Source organism: Acinonyx jubatus, chromosome B3 (genome assembly GCF_027475565.1).
Source record: "Acinonyx jubatus isolate Ajub_Pintada_27869175 chromosome B3, VMU_Ajub_asm_v1.0, whole genome shotgun sequence".
NCBI classification, from domain to species: domain Eukaryota; kingdom Metazoa; phylum Chordata; class Mammalia; order Carnivora; family Felidae; genus Acinonyx; species Acinonyx jubatus.
The window spans coordinates 37,168,262-37,194,969 of NC_069386.1; the positions used below are offsets into that span (position 1 = coordinate 37,168,262).

Consider the following 26,708-nt stretch of genomic DNA (forward strand, 5'->3'; position numbering starts at 1 on the left):
GTAGCTCAGGTGATCTGGAGACAGAGCCAGTTATGTCTTGGGTGCCCCTCTGCCCCTTTCTGTTATTCTTCTCACCTTCAGTGGAACTTCTCTCTCTACACCATCCTCTGTTCCCCTGGGGCCATAGCAATTTGTTTTTCATAAAATTTGTTCTTAGAAATGAATCTGATCGACTCAGAGTCACAAAGGTGTAAATAACGTAAAAAATTTGGTGCTTTACTTTTCCCAGAAGTACTGGAACTCCAATCAAGTAGAAAGCCTTTAGCCAAAGAAATAAATCTCTAATAGTAATTTCAGGGAAATGAAAGTTATGGAGCATATTATCTTTTGGGCAGGCGACTTTCCCTGCCAAATATGTCTATTCACAGAGCTTGTTCTGCTTTGATATTTTAGAATAAAATAAAATAAAATAAAATAAAATAAAATATTCAGAAAAAGCTAAAGTTAGATTTAGCCACCTTCTGGTACATGGAAGTGTTTCGGTCTTATCAGTTTGGGGCTAAAAACTGTTTAATTCCAAAAAGATTGTATAGAGCAAATGCAACAGTTAATTTCAGATAAATCAGTTCAATCTGGCTTTTTCATTCTTTCTTATATATGACCAGTTTTAATGTAATTTTTAAAGGAATATGAGCTCCATTATATGTGTTTACAAACAGCATAAATCAATCTAACTGAAGAGCCTTACACTCTCTGATGGTGCCCTGCAGTGTGGTGGGGATTGCCAAGTGGCAGTTGGGTCATTCTATTCACTGTTGACCTCATTAAGGTCTATATGCTTTTCGAGAGTCTGCAAAAAGAATTGGCCCCTAAAAAATTCTATTTGTTCTCAAGTATGAGAAATGAAAATTAATAAATGTAGAACTGAATGTCTGCAAATCAAAACATTTGGTCACTTGGTTGTCACTCAGTTGTGTCATTATCTATAGGTTACTTTTAATATAGGAGGTGACTATTTTAATATGTGTGATGTCCTGTGGGATGGGTCTTCCACAGGTAAGAGTGCATGGGTCACTCAGGTCTTAGAATAAGCCATCAGTGTCAGATATTTGAAAATCTGAAGTGCAACATCACGAAACTATTTCTCAGAGCAACATGTGTCTCTAGGCACAAAATGGAGGTTCTAGTTTGGGTAGGTGATATTACATCACATTTGCTCTCATCTGGCGACATTAAGGATGGAGCAGCTGGGCATGAGCCATCAGTATCACTGGCAACGGACAAAAACTGGGAAAAGCTTTTTTTTTAATCAGAACTCCTTCTAAAAAAAAACTACTGGGGGCGCCTGGGTGGCGCAGTCGGTTAAGCGTCCGACTTCAGCCAGGTCATGATCTCGCGGTCCGTGAGTTCGAGCCCCCGCGTTGGGCTCTGGGCTGATGGCTCAGAGCCTGGAGCCTGTTTCCGATTCTGTGTCTCCCTCTCTCTCTGCCCCTCCCCCGTCCATGCTCTGTCTCTCTCTGTCGCCAAAAAAATAAATAAACGTTGAAAAAACAAACAAACAAACAAACAAACAAAAACTACTGTATGGAAGTAGAAGGATGGCAGGGACTGAACTGCGTGTCCCCTCAAAGTCATATGTTGAAGCAAGCCCTGAAGCTGTATTGGAAATAGGGTCTTTAAGGAGGTGATTAAGTTTAAATGAGGTCATATGGGTGGGGCCCTGATCTGATAGAACTAGTGTCCTTGTAAGAGAGGTTACAGAGACACCAGAGATCTCTCTCTCCCCCTCTACCATGTTGGAGCACAGCGAGAAAATGGCTGTCTGCAAACCAGAAGGACTGCTCTCACCAGGAACTGAATCAGCTGGCACCTTCTCCTTGGACTTCCCAGCCTCCAGAATGGTGAGCAATAAATTTCTGTTGGTTAAGCCACCCCGTCGGTGGTGCTCTGTTATGGCAGCTCAAGCAGGCTAAGACAGAGGATATTCATTGATAAGCAGCTTCGAGTGGGGTCAGGGAGCTCAGGACATGCTTCAGGATCAAGAGATGGTCCCCAAAATGCCTCCCAAGTCTGGTGAGCTACAAGGCTTTTGCTTTACCAAGGTGGGTGTGCAGGCTTGGGACAGAGCTAAATTTCTGAGAACCAAGTGCCCACCATGCCAGTGGAGCTGCTCGTTCACCCTTCCCCAAGCAGCCCTCAGCCTTCCTAGAGATACACGTCAAACTCATGTTTAGAGAATATCTGTGTGCAGGGACACTGAATCATTAGCTGCCTAGATCACCCATAGGCTTATGTTTGGTCCACCTTGGCCAACTTTTGGCCTTCGTACCTCAATGTCATAGCCGATGCCATGGGCCTTACACATTTGGAGAAAAACATACGGGAAAACCAGCGAGAGATTGTTGTGCTTCAGCTGGGTCGTCATCACTGCATAGCGACTGGCTGCTGGTGACTGGAAAAGACCACAGTTGCAGGTAAGACCCTTCACAAAATACTTGTTTAAAGAAGTTTCTTTAATGTTTATTTATTTTTGAGAGAAAGAGAGAGCTAGCAGGGGAGGGGCAGAGAGAGAAGAAGACACAGAATCCGAAGCAGGCTTCAGGCCCCGAGCTGTCAGCACAGAGCCCTACACAGGGCTTGAACTCACAAACAGCGAGATCATGACCTGAGTGGAAGTCAGACACTTACCTGACTGAACCTCCCAGGTGCCCCTCTTCACAAAATATTTAAATAAACTTTAACTTTAGAATAGTTGTAGATTAACAGAAAAGTTGTGAAGATAATACAGAGAGTTCCTATCTCATATCCTGTAACCTTGTGGTATGTTTGTCACATAAGAACACAAATTGCCTCCTTGCTGCTAAGCCTGTACTTTATTTGGATTTCATTAGTTTTTGCTAAATCCCTTTTTATGTTACACAGTCCCATCCAGGATAACACATTGTTATTTAGTTGTCTCCTTAGGTTCTTTTGGGCTGTGATGGTTTCTCAGACTTTCCTTGTTTTTGATGGTCTGGACAGTTTTGAGGAGTACGGATCTGGTATTTGGTAGAATGTCCTCTGTTGGGATTGTCCCATGTTTTCCTCCTGACTACACTGGGAAAATGTGTTTTTGAGAAGAGGACCACCCAGGTACTTTCTTCACCTCGTACCTCAAGTTGTATCAACACAACTTGTGATGGATGATGCCAATTTTGATCTCGCTGAGGTAGTTTTTGCCAGGTTTCTTACTATAAAGTTACTTTTACCTGTTTCTGTACTACACTCTTTGGAAACAAGTCACTAAGGGTAGTCCACCTTCTTGAGAGGACCAATGGTAGAATTTTGATTCTAACTGCTTTCTTTGTTTGAGAAACTGCTATTCCTTATTTTGCTTGCCTGTCAGTGGGAACTATCCCAAAGAGACTGGTTATGCTAGGCCTGAAGTATTTAAATTATAATATTTCCTAAAAACTTTTAAAATTTAGTATGTATGCAAGAAAGTATTTTATCTTGGCAATTTTGTAGCATGTCCTTTGTGAGATGTGATATTCGCCTTTGAAAATCAGTTATGTTTGTCCTGGGATAACTGGAAATTTGGAGAGCAGCGTGTAAGGCCACGGCCAACCTTTGGGCATAGTAAATGAAGGTGCCTGGCACAGATTTTTAACTTTGGGGACCTTTGGGTTCTGGGCAACCAGGTGCTTGCCCTTGTGCAGTGACTTGGAACAAGAGAAGGAAAAAGAGGTACTGTTGGTCCCCAGCTGGCTGCAAGGATCATAGTGGCCTGACACTGTTGTGAAACATTAAGACTTGCTCTCTCTGTCTCTGAGAGAATGCAGGGGAGCCGGGAGCCGGGGGCTGACTGTGTGCCCAGAGGAGGACGAATGGGTTTTCCCTGCCTGTATAACACATGCATTCCCTCTCTCTCTCTCTCAGATTTCATATTCATCCTTTGTGACATATTTCCCCACATGTATTGTCATTTCTTTCAACATTTACAGAAAGTACCATCTCTGATGGTCACATTTTCAGTACTATGAAGCTTGGTCTTCCCACATGTAGGCAGAGTCCACATCTATAAAAATGTTAGTCTCTCACAGGCTGATGCATCTTGAGTTGTACATCTCCCTTAGTATTGCCCCATATGCAGCCACCGAGAATTTTAATTTTGCAGAAGAAAATCTGTTGGACCCTCACATGCCTCACAGCTGTGCTTTGTTATCACTCTGACCTATCATGAATTGTTCCCCTGGCTGCCTCCCTGTCATGACTGGGAGTTCTCTGAAGGCAGAGCACTGCTTGGTGTCTGAATCTCCAGGCTGGATGTGATGCCAGCACAGAATAGGCATTTCAGCGTTTCTTGAAAGGAAGAAAGAATGGATGCATGGAATAGAGTAAGTCTATAGCACTTCCTCTGACTTAAGAGACTCTTCCAATGTAATTCAGGGGGCATCCAGTCAGTGAGTGCTTTGGGGCAGAAGCAGACCCTAGAGAATGGCAGAAGATCCCCAGAGAATAACTCAGGGCAGTCACTCCAGGCCTTGCCCCCAGTAGACATCTTTTGGAGGACAGTGTAGCCCCAGTGGGCTATCCCAGTGGTGGGATTATTGGTGGGGTAATAAGAACTGGCTGAGAGAAGTTCTGGCTCAGCCATTCAGTCTGGAGGAGCATGACCACCAGGCCTGCTCACCCTATCATGGCAGGTTGTGCCATGTTCCTGCCTTCACAACAAAGGCCGAGAAGCCTGAGTTTTTGTATATGGAAGTGAACTGTAAATACTCTGGAATTCCATTGTGGTTACTGAGCATGTAATTGCATGGTAATTACCACGAATTCACAAGATAATTCCAAGGTTATTTTTGTCTTCTAAATTTGTCTTATGCTGCCATAGCATATAGACTAGCAAACCCAAGACTAGGCCCCAGTTGGTGAGGGAGAGAGGTAGTGGGCTCGAGCTCAACACCATGTATCTTGGCTCCAAAGCAAGGTGGAGGAGCTCACTGTCCAGTGTTACTGGGCGACAAGTAAGGACAGGCTATCCTGAGGTTTCTTTGTCTCTACAGAGACAGACTGCAAGTCCCCTTCTCCCAGACCTGGGGTTCTGATTCATTAAGAATCTGAAAGAAAAGCCAGGACATTTGGTATGTGTCTCCAGGCTGTGTCTTTTCCGTCTCCATCACCAGACTACGCCAGAGCTTCATGGCCTGGACAGCTGCTTCTCCTTCCTACTCGGGAGGTGGGGACGCACCCAGAATTCTGTGGTGGAAAAGTTATATGGAGTCAGAAAGACTGAAGTCAAAAACCTGGCCGACCTTGAATGTGTCATTCAACTTGTCTGACTTCTAGTGATTAAATAAGCATCTAGCCCAGCACCTGGCACCTGATAAACAGTAGCTACTATTGTTATTGCTCTTTCTCTGAAAGTGTCTACAGGCCCCAGAGTATTATGGACCTACACTAAATGTAATTTCCCAGGCTGTTCCTACCCCCACCAGTGCCTGGGGTTCCGAGCATTACCACAAGATTATTGTTTCTCAGACCGAGGTTGGTCAGTGCTCAGAACTCTTCAGTGTCTCCTCCATGCCTATAAGACGAAATCTAGATGCCTGGGCTGGTGTTCTCCCACACTGGCTCAGGGGGTTGCTCCACCCGCTTCTCCCACTTTCTCCTTCCCGAATTCTCTGCCCCAGCCCACCTGGTTCATTGCTATCTCCAATAGACCATGGGCTCTCTTCAGCCTTGGTCCCTTCTGCTGGGCAGGTCTCCTTCCCCTTGCCATGTAGAGACTGCCCTAGTCTGTAAGGCTAGGCCAAGTTCCTTCTTTGTAGTGGAAGAACTAGGCCTGTCCCTGCCAGTCCACAGTCTTTTCTCCTAAGAACTGCAGCAACAGGTTGAGGGGCTGTCACTCAAATGGCACCTACACGAGGCCTTGTTTTTTTTCCTTGTGTATGTGCTATGTACTTTCTATTTCTTTTTTTGATGTTTATTTATTTATTTTTTGAGAGAGAGCACAAGCAGGGGGAGGGACAGAGAAAGAGAGAGACAGACAGACAGACAGAGACAGAGAGATTGAGAGAGAGACAGAATCTGAAGCAGGGGCTCGAACCCACAAACTATGAGATCATGACCTGAGCTGGCCAGACGCTTAACTGAGCCACCCAGGTGCTCCAATCTACTTTCTATTTCTTTTCAACTTCTCAAGGACAGGGACGCTGGCAAATGTCTTTGTATCCCTGATGCTGGCTGAAATTCCTGGCTTATATTAAGTGCTTAAAAATGTGTTATAATAATGCCAATACTCTTTTCAGACTTAACGAACTCCATAGTTTCCAGAGGAAAATACTGTCGATAATCTAGGGTTGTCTTTCATTCAGCCAGATAGCACAGCTGACAGTGTTATTATGAGGATTAGATGAGTATCTAAAGACCTTGGAAGAGTGTCTGCCACGGAGTAAGTGGTCAAAAAATGTTAGGTTAGCTCTTATTATCATTTGTTAAACTAAATAATTTCACAAATAAGGTAAGTTATTGAAATTAAAAACCAACCAACCAAGAAACCTTTTCATCAGAAAGGGTCTTGAATCAGAAAACCCGAGCTCTGCTACTTAATTAACTTTATGACTTTGGGCAGCTCACTTAACTTTGCATAGCCTCGGTTTCCTAATCTGTAAAATGGTATGATAATCCTCGTCTTATCTATTCTTTGGGGTCTTCATGGGAATCAAATAAGCTCATGCCTATTTAAAGTACAAAGCATTATGCAAACAGAAAACATTTTTTTTTAAAGGTTGACTTGTGTAATCAACTCTTCTGATGCTATAAAATCTCTTTAGGTTTGCCAAGGAAATTACAACCTAAATGGATTTTACAGCATGAGAAGACTCCTCTATGACCATCTGGCCATAGTGCTGAGTCTTGGCCTCGCTCAGAGCAGATTAGAAGCCAGTGGATAATGGCAGTATGCCTGGAAACAACCTCATCACAGAGGGAGATGAGGCCTCCTTTGGAAGAAGAGCTTTCTCTATGGCCTCAACCAGAAACTTCTTTAGACATGAGCTTAAGCTGTACTCGGGGGCCAGATCACTGACTCTGAGCCAGTGCAAGTCAGGTTGGACAGAACCGTGGGCAGACACACAGGCTTTCATGTCTGACAGGCCTGGGCTTAAATTCTGGCTTCCACACTTGCTTGCTGAGTGACCTTCCACAAGTTGCTTAACATTTCTTAACCCCAGTCTTCTTATCTAAAAATGAGCATAATCATAGCATCTGCCTAATATATTGGGTTGTATAAAGATTCATGTAAAGCACTTAAAGTACCTGGTGCGGAGTAAAGGCTAATACATTTTGGATGTTATTATCATGTTATTCTACGCGTTATCGTTATTTGTTGGCCTGTGTCTTTGAATAAACTCGGAGCTTTTTGCTACTTCCCTTTACATCCTCTGTGCTTAGGAGAGTGCCCAACACAATGTTGGTGTTGAGTATATATCTGCTGGATTTACTTCTAGTTGATTCCTGCTGAAAGTATTAACTGGTAGCTAAGGTGATGGCTGATGAGGACTTAGGATGTGACCTGTCACAATAATATTACTTCTTTCTAAACAGTTTTGCAGGGTAAAGATCTTTAAATGGAAGGCAGCAGTATGGAGGGATAGGTCCTTCTCGTGTCCCCCTCCGCACCCCATTGTACATGAGGCTTCCTGGGCCCGGCTTGGTACAGAAGCCCATCTTACAGGCCCCATAAAATCAAATCCCTCAAGAGACCTTGGGGGTCACTTAGCCCTCCTTTATTTTATAAATGAGGAAACCGAAGCAGAGAGAGAGAGATCAGAATTCATGATCCATAACTTCAGACAAGTGCCCTTTACTCCAAATTCCCATTGGCTACATTTGGAATGTGTGGAAATTTCTAGCATTTTCTAGGAAAACAGGGAAAAAAATAGAAGACAAAATATTATCGGTAGAAGTCTAGTCTTATTAAACTACCTTTCTAAATCACAATCTAACAAGAATGCTTCAAGCCAAATAAAGGAAGCCTGAAATACTCCTTTTCACTGGAGAATATAATTTTGCTTCAGCCACAATTTAAATTGATTGAGTTCTGAGCACCAGCACTTGAAGTGTGGAACATATTCTATTTTCTCCATGATACTTGTTTTGACAGTGATGCATTTCAGTTGACATAGTTGAAATCCTTATGTAATAAATCTCTGCCTGAAAATTAATCATGTTTATAATATTCTGAGAATTAATAACACCCATTGCTCAAATCATTAACTTAAAAAAGGAGCTTCCAAAATCTGTTCTCGGCAGTAAGGGACCACAAATAAATGAATGTTTGATAAAATAATCCAAGTAGCAGTTTAACAAGCGTAAACTTGAATGTGGTTGCAATAACACAGAACTATTGTTTAAGGGTTGGCAGAGGCTGATGAGGTTCTTATTTCAGTTACGAAGCAGGCATCCACATGCATAATGAACTGCTCTCTGAATTATTAATGTGTTGCTTATTTAGCCTCATCTGTCTAGAAGATAATGTATCCTAACTCTAATGAGTGATTGGTTTTGTACATAATTACAGTAGCAGCAGTAGTGGGGAAATGTGTGCCTTCAAAGAAGGAGTTCTAAAAATAAAGTCATCACATAAACTCCGTTGTTGTGGCATTCTATCAAAATCAAACCCGAAGCATTTGAGAATTCATAATAAATTACAGGAGACAGAATCATTATTAACATCATAATTTAACACAAAAGGTTTTACTTAATCATTCATTACCGATCATGTGCTGTTAAAATGCTTATAAATGACTTGGGTTGTTTTAAGATGTTTGTGAGCATGGTCCCTTTTGGCCACTCACCACCCGTGGTGCAGAGGGTCCACGAGAGAGGAGGAGTAAGAATGATTGCAAAGGGTAGTAATGCTTTATGCTCATTCTGACAGAATGTTAATTAAAAGTTCAAATGTCGTTGGGTGACTCCTTTTCTTTTCTAAAACATGCATGTCTGGGACTCATTCGACCTGGTTTCTGCCTTCAAGCAGTTAATTGTGGAGGACCCTGGATCAGAAGCCCATACACCTGGCCTGTCTGGGTCTGGATGACAGTTCTTTACCACCTGTTCCTGTTCTTTGCTTCCTTCTCCCCTCCCCACCCGCATAGCATATTATTTAAAGGAATAGGTCCAAACCAGCAGCATTTTGTAGGCATCAGTCCTAAATGTGCCTTCTTTATCATTGTGGCTATATCAGTTTCTTTCCTTTTATTTCAGTCTTCAAAAGGGGCTGTCAGCTGACTGATCATAAATCTGATGGCATCACAGCCTGTTCACACTTGTTCAGGAAGCTTCAGTTTGATTGTAAATTGCATTGTGTGTGCAAGTTTGGACGATGCTTTTAAAAATGGCCTATCACATGTGTGTACATGCACAGTAGCACATGCGTGTACACATGCATGGTGGCACCAGGGCGAGAACATCCATTTATCTTTCTAAAACCAAAAGCACTTTCAATTTATCCCTACATCAGAAAACCTGCATAGCTTTTATTTAGTGATCGTAGAGACATTTGAATTATTGAAGATCATAAGCTTCCCTCTCAAATGCAGGCAATTCCTAGAAGTGTTTAAGACTCTTGATCACAGGAGAATTCTTGTATGTTGCCTGTAGCTAGGATTGAAACCTATAGGCAAGATGGGGAAAATGGGAGAGTGCTTCTAATTCAAAGTACAACTTCTGCTTACAGCCTTCTGAAGCAACATACTTAAATGCAGCAAATTGTCTTTCAAAGTCTTGTGTTGAATACTAACTCAGCTTCCAGCTTCCTTTTAGAAATGGCATGGAGTTAGGTTTGCTAGGTCAGAAGACTCAAATTTTACTGCTGTCCCTCTGTCCAGGATTGCACTTAGGGTCCTGTGGGTCCTTTAGGCGAGGATAGGGGCCACAGGTGGAGTTGGACCTAGTAGATTCTCATCAAGGTTCTGGGACCTATTTAAAAGGGACCCATTTCTCCTGCCCAGCCCAACTTTGCTTCTTCTTCTTCTTTTTAATGTTTGTTTATTTTTGAGACAAAGAGAGACAGGGCGTGAATGGGGGAGGGGCAGAGAGAGAGAAGGAGAACACAATCCAAAGCAGATTCTAGGCTCTGAGATGTCAGCACAGAGCCTGACGCAAGGCTCGAACCCATGAACCATGAGATCATGACCTGAGCTGAAGTCGGACGCTCAACCTACTGAGCCACCCAGGCGCCCCTCTGCTTCTTTCTTAATAAGCAAGGAGATCAAAGGGTTTCCTGTGATCGAGTGTACCTCACTGGACAAGTGGATTGGGAAGGAGGCTGCTGCCTGAGCCGCCAAGATATCTGATACCCTTTCCAGGCTACCCTTTGAAATGTATGCTGAGTTTCTGCCAAGGAAGGTGACTCTAGTGGCCCTGGGGAGAGTCAAACAAGTGTTCTTTAAATCCAGAGGTATCTCCTGGATCTGAAGAGGCTCAGCAGAGAATCAGGAGATACTGCTCTGAAAAAAGCATCTCTAGGGCACAAGTATGGGTTCTACTAACCACTGGAATTCCTTTTTTATGTTTGATATATTAGCATCTCAAGTAGATTTTCATTTGCAGAAAGGGTATGAAGCCCACGGTTGTGGGAGAGGCAGCAGAAACCCTCTGGTAGCAGTCAGAGCAGCTGTAGCCAGAGCCCCTGTTTGCTCTCATATTCCATGTACACTAAGCACCAGCTGGTCCACTTGACCTCTGTTCTCCTTCCCCCAAACCAACCTAGCCCATTGCCTCCATGGAGATTTGTGCTTTGTTTCCCTGGGTTCTAAGGTTGGTAAACCTCAACCAGCCCTAAGGCTGCTGGCCCCAGCCACACTAGCATTGGGATTAGTGATGAGATGGGAGTTTGGGGCCATGGAAAGAAGCGGGTCATGAAGGTTCTTGTTAATCCTGCTGGGAAGTTGGAATTTTCCTGAAGATGACAGGAGTCCTTTCAAAATCATAAGTCGGGGAGCAACACGCTCAGATTTGCTTTTCACCTTGACCACCTTGACTGTATGTATGGTTAGGCTGAGGGGAGAGGCAGGAGGCAGAGAATCTTAGTGTGGAGCAAAACTAGGGTGTATCTCTGTGGAGGGAGAGGAGGGGTCAGAGTTGACGCTCATCAACATGAGCTGGTGTTGACTGGATATGGAGGTGGAGGTGTCCCGTCAGCCTCTGGCAGGACCCTCCATGAGGAAATATAGGGGGAGGAGAGACAATGAATGCAGTTTGAGACAGCTTGACTGTGGGGATTCTAGAGAAGTTTCGTAGAATGGTGGATCTAGGAGTCTGGAGCTCAGAAACGAGATTGGAGCTAGAAAAATAAATGGGTTTTGTCAGAAGTTGCTGGTAATTGAAGAACTTGTCCAGGGAAGCAAGATGAGAAGAGATGGAGGGGAAATGCCCCAACAGACCTACCCTTGGAAAACCCCATGCTCATTCACCCCTCCAATATGGTGCTTTCCCTTTCTGGAACACCCTCTCCCCTTTCCTCTGGCCAATACATTAGTATCCTAGAAACCCATTTTGGAGAGGCTAAGTGACTTGCCTGAGGTTCTTTCTTCTCTCTATACTCAAAGAGCTGGGCACATAGCCAGAGCTCAGGAAGCCGCGGTTGAGTGTTGTTGAACACCATGGGGAATCAGGAAGCATCTGTTGCTTACCGACACTGAGAGGGCATTAAGGCAGCTCATTTTCTTCTCTTTCTTGGGAACAAAGTTGGGCACTTTAAGGGTGCCCAAACTGCAATCCAGATGGCCGTTGGTCAGGTATAAGGTGAGCTGAGTCAGGGCCAGCTGGTCACTGTATGAGAGGCTGAGGCCTGTTGCCCACACCTGATTAAAACAGGAGCCACAGAAGTGAAGGTGAGATCAGCGACCGGGAGAGAAAGCCCCAACCAACCCTAACCAGCCCAAACCATGTGGGACCCACCCAAACCAGCGTACATGTGACTGAATGGAGTAGATGCTTTTGCTTCTGTTTCTACTTCATTCAGCTGAAGGATGGGAGCCTTTGATCTGATTCTAACCAGAAGATTGAAGGTTCTTGTGAAAAGTTACAAAAACGGAAACACCTGGCCCAGATAATCTGCTGGAGATGCTGGGTTCCAAAAGGCTCATGGGGACTTTGACTCTCCTGCCTGTGGTTTGCCATATCCAGGAGGAGGAAGATGACACTGGTCTTGGCCCAGCCAGTCCACACCCTGTACGAGTTCGCCAGTCGTGCAATGTTTTCTGCTGAGAAAAATGAGACTGGACGGAAGCTTCAGAGGTTGGGGCCTGAAGAGGAGCAGATAGAGGGGGAACAAGGGAGTGAATAGGAGAAAAGGGCAAATTGCCCTGATTCCAGAAAAAGCAGTGCCAGGAAATCTCACTATGAAACTTGAGGGAAACTCATGGTTGGCCTGTATGTCTCAGCGTGACCGCCATTTACCACAAGTGTGGGAAAATCATTTCACCACCCCACAAAGCCCACAGTATCCTCAATCGGGAAATGAGAACTATAAGAACGCCCACCCTAGCTGAACAGCAGGGCTATTAGAAGAATATGATGATGCAATAAAAATTAAAATGCTTTGAAAAATAGACATATGTGAGCAATAAGTTATTGTAAGCCACTCGATAGCTAAGTCAGTCCATTAATGCCTTTGATGGATATTTACTGGGCATTTACTATAAACCAGCAATGGCAGAAGTGAATCATGTGCTACCTCTCCCCTCTCCTGGGGTGAACCATCATCCTTAATTGCTTTTGTCATGCCCACACTCACACTGAATCCGGGAGCTGTTCAATGCTCAAGGCTAGTGAAGGCAAGTTCAAGGCTATTGTGCTAGTTACTGAAGAGGCAAAGCTAAGACGCAAAGGTCCTTCCATCAAGGAGGAGAAAGATACATATGTATTCAGTCATTTACAACACAATGTAATACGTGATATAATAAAGGGATGGAACAAAGTACTACTGGGTTTGTCTAGTGAAGTCAGGGCTGCATCCTGGAGAAGGTGACATTTGAGCTTGGACAAACAACCCAAATATGACTGGCTCCCAGGTCTCAAGTACCTACAAAGTGCCAGGTGCTTCACAAACATCTCAGATCTTTATAAGAACCTCAAATATAACAGTCCCATGTCATAGATGAAGAAACAGAGGTTCAGAGAGAGTCCACATAGCCAGGAAATGGCCGAGCTGGGGTTTGAATCCAGTTCTTCCTGGCTCCAAGTCTACCCTTTTCCCATTCCCTGCTGGCAGAAACGGCACTACTCTTGGCCCAGCCATTCCTTAACCTGTACCAGTTCCCAGTCACATTAAAAGCTAAAGTTGCAGAGGATGAAAACATGCCCTTGTTTACTATAATCCATGCCATGAAAATGTCTTGTGGAGAAAACATGAAGTAGTGTATTTCTGTAGTACACTGTAATTAGCATTAACGCATTTTCACTGTAGGAAGTTGGAAACGAACACATTTTCACGAAGACTTGATTAAACAGTTTTTCCTCTTAGAAGGCCTCCATGTGCCCCACATACTAACTCTACGTGTTAAAATACATAATACATCTGCCCTAGAGTGGACTCTTCTCAAACAAATGTAGCAGCGAGTGACTTGAGTAAGCATTGAATGTAAATGGCATCATTATAAGGATATTAAGAGGTCAAGCTGTCAAGGCCCCTTGCTAAACTGAAGCTAATTTCAGGAGTCATATTTGCACAGTAATGCCCTTTTATAATAGCAGATAAATCACATTTGCAACAATTGTTAAAAACTAACTGCCAAGTATCTGTTGCAGTTGTAAATATCCTATTTGTCAACTTAAATATTTCCTGCTGTATGGCATAAAATGCAAATCAGATGGGGACAGCTACTTTTTCTTAATACAAGAAAGTGGATTTGCTCTTCCTGGATGTCAGGCACTTTTTCCCCAGAGTTTCTCTTTTGATGTTTTCGTGTCCTTGATTAAAGGGAAATGTATATAACAAACATTATTAATATTTATGTTAATAATATTAATGTTTTGGTGATTTTTTAAGTTTTAATTCCAGTATAGTTCACACACAATGTCGTATTAATATCAAGTGTGCAATATAGTGATTCAGCAATTCCATACATCACCCAGTGCTCATCATGACAAGCGCACTCCTAGTGATAAGGATTTTAATGGGAAGGCAGCACAGTATAGAACCAAGGAGTTAGCCTAAATCTGGCCCTTGCAAATAGTGTAAATTTGACCAAGTCATTTAAGCTCCCTCAATCTCGGTATTCTTGAGTGTGAAAGGAGCACATGATAACACCTATCACACAGGGCTTTGAAAACAAAATAAATGCACCTAAAATTGCCTTACAAATGATGAAAGTTCAATACAAATGTTATTTTTGATCACTAAGCAATTCCTTGAGGAGTAGGATCTTAGGAGACACATTTTCAGTCGCCTGTGTAGCTGTTAGATTGCCCCTTTTAACAACTGTTTTTCCCACTCAAAATCCTTGTGGTCAACCTCACAACTCAGTCCAGTAGGTGGTTAGATTTGGGCAAGATTGGTATTACTCTCTCTCCATTTGACCAATGAGGATACTGAGATCAAAAAAGTGGCTTCGTGGTTTGCTTAAGATCATAGAGCACAGGCTAGGATTGTGTTCTTTCTAGAGCTGAAGTAGTTTTGCTTCCCCAGACTGCCCTAAACCCTTGGTTCACAAAAGAAATAGTAGAACAAATTTCGTTAAGCTTTTTCCTCAACAGCAGGCTTGCCGGAATTGCTCAGATAATTGTTCTGTTCTCCATCTGGTTTTTCCATTGAAGACACTGCCTGAGGCATGCTTGTTTTGCGTATAGGGGTCTCGTCTCCCCCTCTAGACTGTCAGCCCTTTAGGGGAGGCTGCTGAGCCTTTGTCTTCCCACCTCGTCCTGTCCTGTGGATGGGGCGGGGTGGGGTTTGCAGCAGACACCTCAGCACCTCTGATGCCTTACTGTGAACTCCACTCCAGCTTTTAGGGATCAGGATCTAGGTGGGCCTCTTGAAGCTGGTGTCAGATTCCAACATAGGAAACATTCATTGCGCATCTCCTCTATGTCACCCTCTTGCGTTCACACATACCTCCTTTAATCCCATTCTTGATTTTGGATTTCATTGTTAACTTTAGAACCTAATCTCTCTCTGCCCTGGATACTCCCATCACAATTTAGAGGAGCAATGATGGCGGCCTGTATAAAGGCACTGTGAGTGGGGATGGAGAGAAGTGGATGGATTTTTAAATGTTAGGGAGTGGCTTTGACATGACATGTGGGACTTGTAATGACTAGCTTGACAGGTTAATTGATTAGATATGAGGGTAAGGGAAAAATATCACTGAAGGCTAGTGTTGGAAAGACTCTTAAAAATCATCTAATACAGTCAGTTTACTTTATACATTGGAGTGAAGTCGTTTGCCCTAGGTTACAGAGCCAGGTATCAAAGGTGTGGATGAGAGAACAAGGTGTCTTGGCTCCCAGTCATAAATCACTAGTTGACAATTGTTTGCCTTACTGCTGATGTAAAAATCATTTTGTTAAAAATGACTAGAATCCTAGAGACATTTGCATCAAGACCTTACAAAGAATCCTTAACATGAAAATACTCATGTCAGCATTACTTGTAAGATTGAAAGATTGCAGCTGTCCAACATTTGGGTATTGGTTAAAAAGATTATAACATATCCAAATGATGGGATACTCTATGATATTATCACTAAAGATGATGATTGTGAACAACTTTTGATGGTGTAGGAAGGTATATGCTTGGGATTCTCTGTCATATATGCAAGAGGAGGAAGAGAAGGATATATGACTTCAGCTTTGCAAAAATAATATTATACATAGAAAAAACTAGATGAGGGTATAACAAAATGTTGACAGTGAGTGGTTAATATTAGCAGCATATTAGCAGTAAGCGACATTATATATAGACTTTCATGTATATTCTAGCTTGTACTACTTGTGGTTATTGAGCACTTAAAATGTGGCTGCTTCAAATTGAGATGTGTTATAAATGTAAAATACATACCAGACTTTGAAGACTGACAAGGAGGTAAAAAAATACTGTGAAATATCTCCTTGCTAATATTTTATACTGATTATACATTGAAATTATAATATTTTGGTTATGGTGGGTGAAGTAAAATACGTTATTAAGACCACGTTAAAAAAAAAAGGGGGCACCTGGGTGGCTCAGTTGGTTAAGTGTCTGACTTCGTCTCAGATCATGATCTCATGGTTCGTGAGTTTGAGCCTTGCATCAGGCTCTGTGCTGACAGTTCAAAGCCTGGAGCCTGCATTTGATTCTGTGTCTCCCTCTTTCTCAGCCCCTCGCCCCCACTTATGCTCTGTCTTTCTCTCTCTCTCAAAAATAAATAAACATTAAAATAAACATTAAAAGACCACATTCATCTATTTTTTGTTACATTTTTATAAATTTTTTTAAATGTTTATTTTTGAGAGAGACAAAGAGATAGAACACAAGCAGGGGAGGGGCAGAAACTGAGGGAAACACAGAATCTGAAGTAGGCTCCAGGCTCTGAGCTGTCAGTACAGAGCCCAACGCAGGGCTTGAACCCATGAACTGTGAGATCATGACCTGAGCCGAAGTCGGATGCTTAACCAACTGAGCCACCCAGATGCTCCCTATTTTTGTTTGTTACATTTTTAAACAAGGCTACTAGAAAATGAAAAATTACACATGTGGGTATATTCTCTATCATATTGATTGCAAAAAAGCCCATTGCAACTTCAGCAAGAGACAGGGCCAGCAGGGGTATGGTGGGGGAGTACTGCAGAGGCCCCAGCTCTCTGCCGCTCTGACCAGCACTGCACTGGATGCAATCCTTGCTGTAGCTCCATCAGGAGACCTGGGGAAAAGTGGGGAGAACACGGGGCAGGAGGCAATCCAGAAACTGTAAGAACCTCATCGACCTTTAAACAAGCACGTGACAAGCAGAAGGCAGGGTCAGGTAGAGGCAAGCTTGCCCAGAATTATCCTATTCCCAGGTTCTGCATCCTATTTGGGCCACAAGCCTTGGCATGAAAAGGTCATAACATGCTCCAATGTGGAAGGTGTGGGAGAGGGGCCCAGTATTGAACCCTTTTTTTCTTAGGTGTTCCAGGCAGGTGAAGGCTGCGCTCACCCCCACCATGTTGGCTCTTTCCCATGACAGGCATAGTGGATGGGAGGCAGAGCCTACAGATACGGGCACATGTACCCAGGCCCACATTATGTAACTGTCTCCACTTGTAAATAAAGTTTTATAGCAAAGAGGTTGGTTTTGCCAACCTTCTCTTATGGGCGTCCAGTCTTATGGGACCAACAGACTGATTTATAGATCAAACAACATTTGTGGAAGAATCATAGAATTTCAGAGCTTGAGGGGATTCACAGATGTTTTGCACATTCCTGTGTAGGTTTTCTGTTCCTTTTCTTTATCATCTTCTTCTTTTATTGTAAGGAGAAGAACCTGATATCCAGACAGGCTACGTGACTTGCTTTGGTACCAGCATCTGACAGATATCCCTGATCTTTGGCAAGTGGCCTCTCTGGGCCACACTTTCCCCAACTAATCACTGGGGAGGATAGTCCTGAAGGACCTTCCCTCACGGATGCATCTATGAGGCTGACAGAATTGTGACGATTGCTCACTCTGCAGGCAGATTCTCCAGCTAATGCAAGTGGGAGATGAAGCACTGAGAATTCACCTACCACAGAGATGGTAACAGGCCTTTAAAGCAGAGTGTGACCCCAGCTTACCCTCCTCAGCAGCCTGCTTTGGTTGAGGGATGCATTCACCACGTCCCTGTCCATTTTCGTGTCTTTCTTCATAGTCTCATTGTGACAGGAAATCCACCACTGAGTGAGAACAAACCCTCTGCCAAACCCATAGGTCCCCACAGCTATAGCTAAGCTGTAGAGGCCAGGCCACCAGCCCAGCCCCTCTGCTTGCTGGGCAACACAGGCATGGGTAGGCCAAGGTTCCCTCTGTCCTTACTGTACAAAGTAATATGCCAAGGCCTTATTTCCTACTTACAACTTTGGAGACCAAACTCAACTGGAGTGACATGATCTAACTTATAACTTTAAAGGGTTACTCTGGTTGTAGTGGGGAGAAGGGACCATGAGGGGTCAAGGATGGAAACGGAGGCTGGTTAGGAGGCTATTGCAATAAAATGGGTGAGAGATGGTGGTAGCTGGGTCGGCATGGTAACAACAGAGGGTGGGAGAGGTGGTCATATTATAGATGCCTTTTAAAACTGCATCCTAAAGGACTTTATTGATGGGCTGAATGCAGGGTGTGCAAGAAAGAGGAATCAAGGATATCTTCAAGACTTTTGCCCTGAAAAAATGGAAGGATGGAATTACCATGTGCTGAGGGGGGCAGACTGCTAGAGGAATAGTTTAAAGGGTAAAATCACAATTTTAGATTTGGCTGTGATGAGTTTGAGATGTTTTTGTTGAATGATGTTCTGGACGATGGAGTGAGATCTCAGATACCTTTTCTCCCTTCTCAGCAGGAGGATACGTTTGGCCGGGTATAGGGATAGAGCAGAATTGGCCCCTGCTAGGGAGGCACCTTTTTCTCTGTTGTCACTTTTGGGCCTTGGGCTCAAGGCCCTCCTTGTCTGGGGAGATGCAAGACGTACAAACCTTGGTCTATATGACCAACAGGACATGAAGCCTTCCCTAGGGGCCATGCTTTTCACCATATTTAGGCCAAGATGAAATAAGGTTGAGACGGATAGAGGCAGCTTGGTAGGGAAAGAAGTGAGTGCAGCTTCAGGGTAGTGGAGACTGGAGGGGCCTATGCATGGAGGGAGGCACGTAGCTTCGCTGGAATGGCAGGAGCACGGGACCAGAGTTACAGGAACTCACTGGGAGTCTCTTCTTGCCCTTTGCTATCTGTGTGATCTTAACTTTCTTCTTTCTGGGCCTCAGCTTCCTTGTATGTTAACACAGACCTGTCTGTAATGGCCTCTATCTCTGAGGGGTATTGTGAGGATTCAGTGACTATAAGGAAACTGTATGAGACTATTTTTGTGGAGTTTGGCAGACACAAATCTGTTTGGACCCTGACTTCTTCCCTGTAGCCCTGGCAGGAGCAGAGTCAGGGGTAGGCATAAGAACTCACTTGCTTGGCTCTTGACTGAAGTATTTTTCCCTGCTTCTCAGAGATGAGGACCACTTTTACCTCTTCTCAGATGCTGTTAAAGCAGGCTCCGGGGGTGCCTGGGTGCTCAATCGGTTGGGAATCCGACTCTTAGTTTTGGCTCGAGTCACGATCTCATGGTGTGGGGGCTCCATGCTGGCAGTGTGGAGCCTGCTTGGGATTCTCTTTCTGTCTCTTTCTCTCTGCTCTTCTCCCACTCTCTGTATCTCTCAAATAAATAACTAAACTAAAAAACAAAACAAGACCCAGGCTCTAGAATCCTGGGTATCAAACAGAGTACTGTCTTAGGTGGCAACTATGTGATATCTTTTCCCATGTTGATTATCAGCAGAAGTGCTGAGCTCCCCATGGTGGTAAACAAAATACATGATACTTAATTTTAAAGAAGCTGGTACAAGGCACTGTAAGAATTTTCAGTTAGCAAAATATTAATATGATTATGATATTTGGTAAGAATTTTTTGTATTACATTTTAAAAAATCAATAGAAAGGCAGAGGGGACTGCAGCGTCTTGGCATGTTGCCACCTAGTGGCAGCTTCTGGGATGGCCCAGTCTCTTGGAGAGGCTAAGAAGAACTACTGTTGCCCCTCAATGGGGCAGTTGCCCTGGGCCCTGATCAACAAATGAAACTTAGTATTTCTCGGAAGCCTCCCGCTCTGTCCCTATTAATTCTATTTATCCTTCGATTTATATTACAGCTTCACAAGGCTGTCTCTGAGCAACTACAGCATCCATTTTCAGTACTGCCCACTCTGGACACTGCCTCATGTTGGGCCTGTGGAGTCTGTGGGGTCAGAGACAGCAGAAAATCTGGGCCCTGCCACTTAGCACCCAGTGCCCAGTAGTCCACCATGCCTAGGGCCTCCATGATTTTCAAAGGCCTTCAAAATATTTGGATTCTGGGGGGGGGAAATGTTACTGGATTCCAAATATAAAACAAAAAGTACAAAGTAATCAATGTTTTTAAAATACTGACCAAATTTGACGTGCTAGTTAAATGCAACACAACTCATACAGTTATATCTAAATCCTATTCTATGAAAGTACATTTAAATACATTTAATATGATGTAGGGTGATGGGCTCTCTGAAACCAAAATACTCAGGGCCCAGAGAGGTTTTAAACAATTCTGTCTTGCAGACCTAATATGTCTTCCATCATTCCCCTGTCCCCATTTTATGGATGAGACTCTGGGAGGTGAACAGACTCACTCAGGTCCCTTGGTTAGGGGAAGAGCTGGGATCAAAGCTCACATTTCCTGAGTCCTGGTCCAGCTCTTTCTGTGACACCTAGTCACCAGCATTAATAGACCAGTTGCTTTGTAGTGCTAGAAGCTTCTCTGTGACTTCGGAAGTTCTTTCAGGGTGTGCAGGAACTATATTCATAATTAATTTGGGGATCCAAAATGGAAAATATTGAAATTTAAACCTAACATCGTCAGCAGCTCTATTGATGTTTTTCACTTTTTTAAAAAAAAATTACAAAAATTTTAATATACTCTTGCCTTTTCTACCTCCTTTTCCAAGTTACTTCCATTACTTGTATACATTTATGATCCTCCCTCTATTACTTTCAAGACTGATGGCCTAACTAATATTATTTGTATTAAGGTACAGAATTACGTACTCATTTCTTTTTTCTTTTTAAGTATTTCCTTTTTGTATCATGAATTTTTAGAAGGCCATTTTCTTATTTTGACATTAGGCACTAGACTAAAATAAACACAAAAACCCAATTTTTATAACCTATTACGGGTTTCTAGGACTAGTAATTGTATATGCTTCTTCCATGGCCATTCAATATAATAATCTCATACTGTAGATAGTTATTCTCCTTCTGTAATTTTCACGCTATAAATGTCAGGGCTGGTGAATGATTTGCTTAGTTGAGAAGTATTCCTTTAAAGTTACTACAAATAATCTCCAAAAGGCTTTTGTGTGAATTTTAAAAGCAGAAAGCTCCTGTTCTGTGGCTGTCACTGGGGAGGATCCCTGTGCCCATTCGTTGTGGACACTGAAGACTTGTGTACAGTGAGATCTGGATGAGTACATGGCACTGGTCCCATCAGTGCAGTGAGTTAGCAGCAGAGATTTGCCTTTCCTTCCCACTTTCCTTGACATCTGCAGTAAATCAGATTTTTTTTTTTTAATAAAGAACAACCTCAGTTGCAAAATATGTAGGCAAGAAACACAGGCAGTCCAAACTATGGAGTTGGTCTAGTCCAGTCCCCCTCCAACTCTAGGCTTTAGGCTGCAAGAGGGAACGAGGCCTGGTCAGGAGCAGAGTTCAGATCAGAGCTCAGAGCTCTTGATTTCCAGTCCAAGGCAAGTTTGTTTACATTTGGGAAATTCCTAGAGAGGAGACTGAGACCAAGAGCAGGGACTTGTCTTATCCATATCTGCGTCCTGCGTAATACTAGCACAGCACTCTTGATGTAAGTATGCACAATAAATCTTTGTTGGATTACTCAAGAATCAATAACACAAGGAAAAATAACACAAGGGAAAAAATCTTCCCTATAAAACACAGACAGTAGAGAAAACACTTCAAACCTACAAGGATGGCTGAAACAAAAGAGACAGTAACAAGTGTTGGCAAAGATAGGGAGAAATTGGAAGCCCTTGCTAGCCCTTGCTAGAAATTCATTGCTAGCAAGATTGTAAAATGGTGCAGCCATGTTAAAAAACAGTTTGTCAGTTTCTCAAAAAGGTAAACTTACAGTTACCAAGTGATGCATCCATTCTACTCCTGGGTATATAACCAGGAAAAATGAAAACAGTATTCACACAAAAACTTGCACATGCATGTTCACAGCAACATTATTCATACTAGTCAAAAAGTGGAAGCAACCCAAATGTCCATCAGCTGAACAGATAAACAAAATGTGGTATGTCCATACAGTGGGATATTATTTAGCCATTAAAAGGAATGAAGCCTTGATATCTGCTATGACATGGATGAACCTTGAAAACATTATGTCAAGTGAAAGAAGTCCTTTATGACAAAGGACTACCTATTGTATGATCCAATTATATGAAATGTCCAGAACAGGGAAATCCATAGAGGCAGAAAATGGTTTCCAGTGGCTGGGGAAAATGGTTTTTAATGGGTTCGGGATATCTTCTTAGGGTAAGGGAAATGGTCTAAAATTAGATTATGGTGATGGTTGTATAACTCTGTGGATATACTTAAAAACCATTGCACTGTACACTTTAAAAAGGGTGAATTTTATGGGAAGTGATATCTCAATAAAGCTAATGCACACACAGAACCTGTTCTCCGGGAGACCGATTTTTGGAAGGACGCCTACACAATTCGCATGGCTACTTGTTTGTGTCTAGTTGAGCGTGTAAGTAATGACTGAATGAGGAAGCCTGTGATAAACCACCTTCCAAACTGCCCTCTGAATTTACCCTACGTATTCCTCAAGTCTGTACCTTAACAAGTTTTCCATATGTGAGTGAAAAATATCTGCCACATACACTAAAGCAAAAGAGTACCCAGCAAGGGTTGATACCTTGGCTTAATACGCAGTCATGGACTAGAAGGGATGATATATTAGCATATGTCAAAAAGATTCAATTAGCTCTGGGGTCACAATGTCACTTTTTAAAAATGCAGTGCACCTCTGTCTACATCCCACCATAGGCCTTCATTTTGTATCAGCTCATGGACGAAGTGGGGCTGGTCATGGTTAAATCTAGAAGAGAGGCAGGTCTAATTTAAGCAAGTGGGCACATAACACAGGAAAGCTGTGTCCTACACGTGTCCGCTTCCCTTCTTCCCTTCTGTCGCTCATTTCAGGGCCCTCCCAGCACCTCAGCCTGCCTTTGGAGGCTTGGGGCTCCACAGGGGTACTTCCTCATCCCCATCAAGTTAATCTAATAATCCAAAACATTCTGACTCATTTGGTGACAGTAGAGGGCTGAGTGCCAGGTACCATGTTTGTCATAATGGAACCTTTTGGATTTGACCATCTTGTGAGCTGATTCTGAATTCCGTGATTTTGCCTTTGTTGTCTATAGACTCTGGTGTGAACGGTTCAGCAGTGCATCAAGCTAATATGCCACCTTTTTTTTGATGGCAGCAATGTTTAGAAAGCTGCCATTTGACCGAGTGGAGGACAGACTTTAGGAGGCAGACTTGGGGAAGTGAAAAAGAAGGGAAATTAATGTATGTTTAAGGTCTGTCAGGCAAAATGCACTTTGGTATTTTCTGTGTCATCCTCACAAGAACTTTGTGAGGCAAATGCTAACATTCCCAATTTATAAAAATGGAAGTCAGGAGCACCTGGGTGGCTCAGTCGGTTAAGCACCCAATTCTTGGTGTCGGCTCAGGCTGTGATCTCACGGTTCCTGAGTTGGATCCCCGTGTTGGGCTATGTGCTAAGATTCTCTGTCTCCCTCTCTCTCTGCCCCTCCCCTGCTCATGCTTTCCCTCTGTTTCACTTTTTTTTTTTTTTTTATAAGTGGAAGTGAAGGCTCACAGGACCCAGAAACGTACCAAGTTCCACAGCTAAGCTGCGGAGGTGGGATTACAGTCTAGCTTTGCTATACTTTGAAGTCCAGGCTTTCTCTCCTGTCCTTGATCTTGGAAATTCTCTCCGCCTAGGAGGGAAACAAATGTTTGGATGTGAGAGGGCACCGTGATGCCAGCAGTCACACCCACTTACTAGGTGGTTCTGAGTCCGGAGGAAGGCCTGTGATGTACTGTGGGACTTTGGGCAAGCCACTTAACACCTTTCTACCTCATGGCCCCCGTTATTTGTCTGTAAAGCACTTTGAGAGCCTATAATAAAGGAGCCTTATAAAGACAAAGAGATATTGTCTTCCCATGTAGGCAGAACACCAAGATTCCTGCTCGTGATCAATGAAAGTCCTGTGGCACTTTCCAGAAATGTATGGGTGGAGCTTTAGGGCCTTGGGAAAAATTCCAGTTGAGTAGCTGCTGACTGAAAATCACCCTGTGGTTTCACCTAAGTGTTCCTCAGTCCTAGCTTACCGGTCAGGGCTCTGCTGCTACATTAGGCCTCTGTTCCACTGAGCTTCACCCCAGAGGCTGCTTTAACTGACCCCCTCTGACACCATTCATCCCTAGGTTCAGTTTCTAGCAAATGAAAGAAACAGCATTAAGAGAGGTATTTCCCTCCTTTCCTCCCTCCTTCTCACCATCTCTTCTTCTAAAATTCAATGCATGGTTTCCTAATATACAGCTTATGCTTAGCAGCCTGCACCAGAAGGCTCATAAGTCATGGCAGATAAGTGTGAATTCTTAGTTTTGCCCTTACTAATAGAAGCATTTTATACAGTCTTCAAGCAATTTGTAGAAAATAATTGTGGAATTAGTTCTCTTCATATTTCCTTTGTCAACAAGTGAGTAAAAAAATACAAAATATATACATGGGTGTTTTCCCCCTCAAATCTGAGATTGCATATACTTTGGTATCTCATAAGTCTTTACCATGAATAGAAGTTTTAAAGGTATTCGTTTGAAAAGTGCCTTCTTTGTATTGATGTCCTGTCGTCCTGCACCCCTCTGTTTTCATGTAGGACACTCAGTTGCTGCCCAGTGGGGCTCAAAAGCCTGCTCTTCTAGGTCAGGGAATTGGTGTAGGAGAACACAGTTGTCCTCCTTGGTGGTAACTGCCATTTCTATATTCTTCTTGTAGCCATATGTGGCGCTTCTCTAGAATTCCTTTGTATTCCCTGCCTCTGCTCTCCCTATGGGGGCTGAATCTTGGTATTTTATTTGGACTTGCATTTTGTATGGGTTCCTAACTTAGGCTGATCGAGTTTCAGTGGGTTGGTTTGGTATCATTTACATATTAAGACATTTGTGGAGAGACATCAAAAAAAGGTTAAAAAACCAGACACAAATAAGTAGGTACTCTCGTGTGGGCTACCTAATGTGACCTGATAGGGGGAGACGCACTTCACCAAGAAGCGAAGCCATTTCATTTATTGATTCATAAGAGCTTGGAACGATAGGCAACACAATGAATCTTATGTTTAAGAAAGCAAAATATATGTTTAAAGGAATATACATATTGTTAAAACAGTTCTATTTATGCAAAAGATTCATGTAACTTTATAAAGGTTTTCAGGGATTTTAAAGGATTTTAAGTGCTGTGTTAGACTGTACTGGTAACAGATGTTCAACGGCGTGTTTAAGTTTTTGTTTTACTGAAAAAGCAATGGATTACTTGATATTTCCCTTTTAAAAAAATCACACCAAAGCCACCACATTGTAAGTATAGCTCAAATTCATTATTTCTAAGAAACATAAATGATTTAAAATAACATAAGGGCTTCTAAAAATAAATATCACTATAGTGGGGCTAGAAGATTTTGTTTGCTAAATATTCCCTTCAAAATCCCAGTCTTTTGTGTCACTTCTTGTTCTTTTTCTATGAAGACAGATGGTGTCAGTAATTGCCTATATATTTAATTAAGTTAAAAAGCTACATAGTAAGGTTTTGGCAAAAAGTAGGAAATTTTGTGCTATGAGCAAAGAAAGCCAAAGGAAGCAGAAATTGGTAGCATGAGACACTACTCCTCACCAAATACACATTTTGATATCCATATGTGTTGGAATGTGAGATAGCATTTCATCAATCTGATGGAAAGAACAAAGGCATTTACCCTGAAAGTTGGAGCTCATAATAGATGGCAGTTCTTTTACGTTTTGACCAGCTGGATTGGAATGACTCTACCTGTTGTCCATATCACCTTCAACTTTGGCCCAATACTTAGTGGTCATTCTAAACTCTTCTGACATTCAGGTTTTTGCCTGGGACTTCTCACCTAGCAGGCTAATCATTGTGAAATTATTATGGGGGGAAAAGCAGTAGCTACTTGTAGAAAGTGGTTTGGGAAACTGACTTAACCATTCTCGTGGTGTCTGTTTTCAAATGTTCCCATCCCGTTAATCCACCTTCTGGCTTAATGGCAATATGGCGCTCCCAGCTGTGGTGCTGTGTATGGGCTTGCTCATTTAAACTCTTAAAGCTTAAAAATGGCTACCACAACACTGATTTTATTCCATTTCGCTTAGTCATTAACATTTAATGATTACCTTATGTGCAGAGCACAAGGATGGAATATATTTAAAAAAATAGGAGATGTGTTTTCTGGCTTTAAGCTGTTCAACTCAATTCAACAAGCATATTGAGGATATACAAGAGAAACATACATTTTCTTTGGTGATGGTGGTTGAGGAGGGGGAGAGGCTTACATAGAAAGTCACCATCAATTCAGTGCAGTACCACAGTGAGCATCTGCTGAGAGAGAGAGAGCACAGGCTTGTCAGCCAGCTAAGTCATGGTTTGAATCTTGGATTTGTCACTTTGTAGCCATGTGGCCTTGAACATGTCACTCTAGGCTCAGTTTCTTCATTTGTAAATTAGGGGTGATAATAACACCCACCTCTCAGGGTGTGAGGATTAGGAATACTACATGTAAAAATACATAACAAGTGTGTGGCACGTGACAAAAATTCAATAAATAGTTAATATTATTGTTAATAATTACTCTGGCCATCAGTACTATACTTGTGCTCCAAAAGACTAGAGAATG

The 26,708-nt window shown here is 42.7% G+C and overlaps 1 protein-coding gene and 1 long non-coding RNA gene across 6 annotated transcripts in view; one reads left to right on the forward strand and one right to left on the reverse strand.

Moving 5' to 3' along the window:
* Positions 1 to 26,708, forward strand: part of LOC113601855 (uncharacterized) — a 163,841-nt gene that overhangs the window by 34,382 nt on the left and 102,751 nt on the right. The gene's annotated exons all lie outside the window — the stretch shown is intronic.
* Positions 1 to 26,708, reverse strand: part of IQCH (IQ motif containing H) — a 210,260-nt gene that overhangs the window by 15,031 nt on the left and 168,521 nt on the right. For all 3 annotated transcript variants that reach the window (XM_053223828.1, XM_027067602.2, XM_027067600.2), the window contains 2 exons: positions 11,619 to 11,789; positions 2,270 to 2,392 (listed from right to left, as the gene is read on the reverse strand). In XM_053223828.1, the coding sequence (XP_053079803.1) occupies positions 2,270 to 2,392; positions 11,619 to 11,789 (294 nt within the window). The remainder of the gene's footprint in view (positions 1 to 2,269; positions 2,393 to 11,618; positions 11,790 to 26,708) is intronic.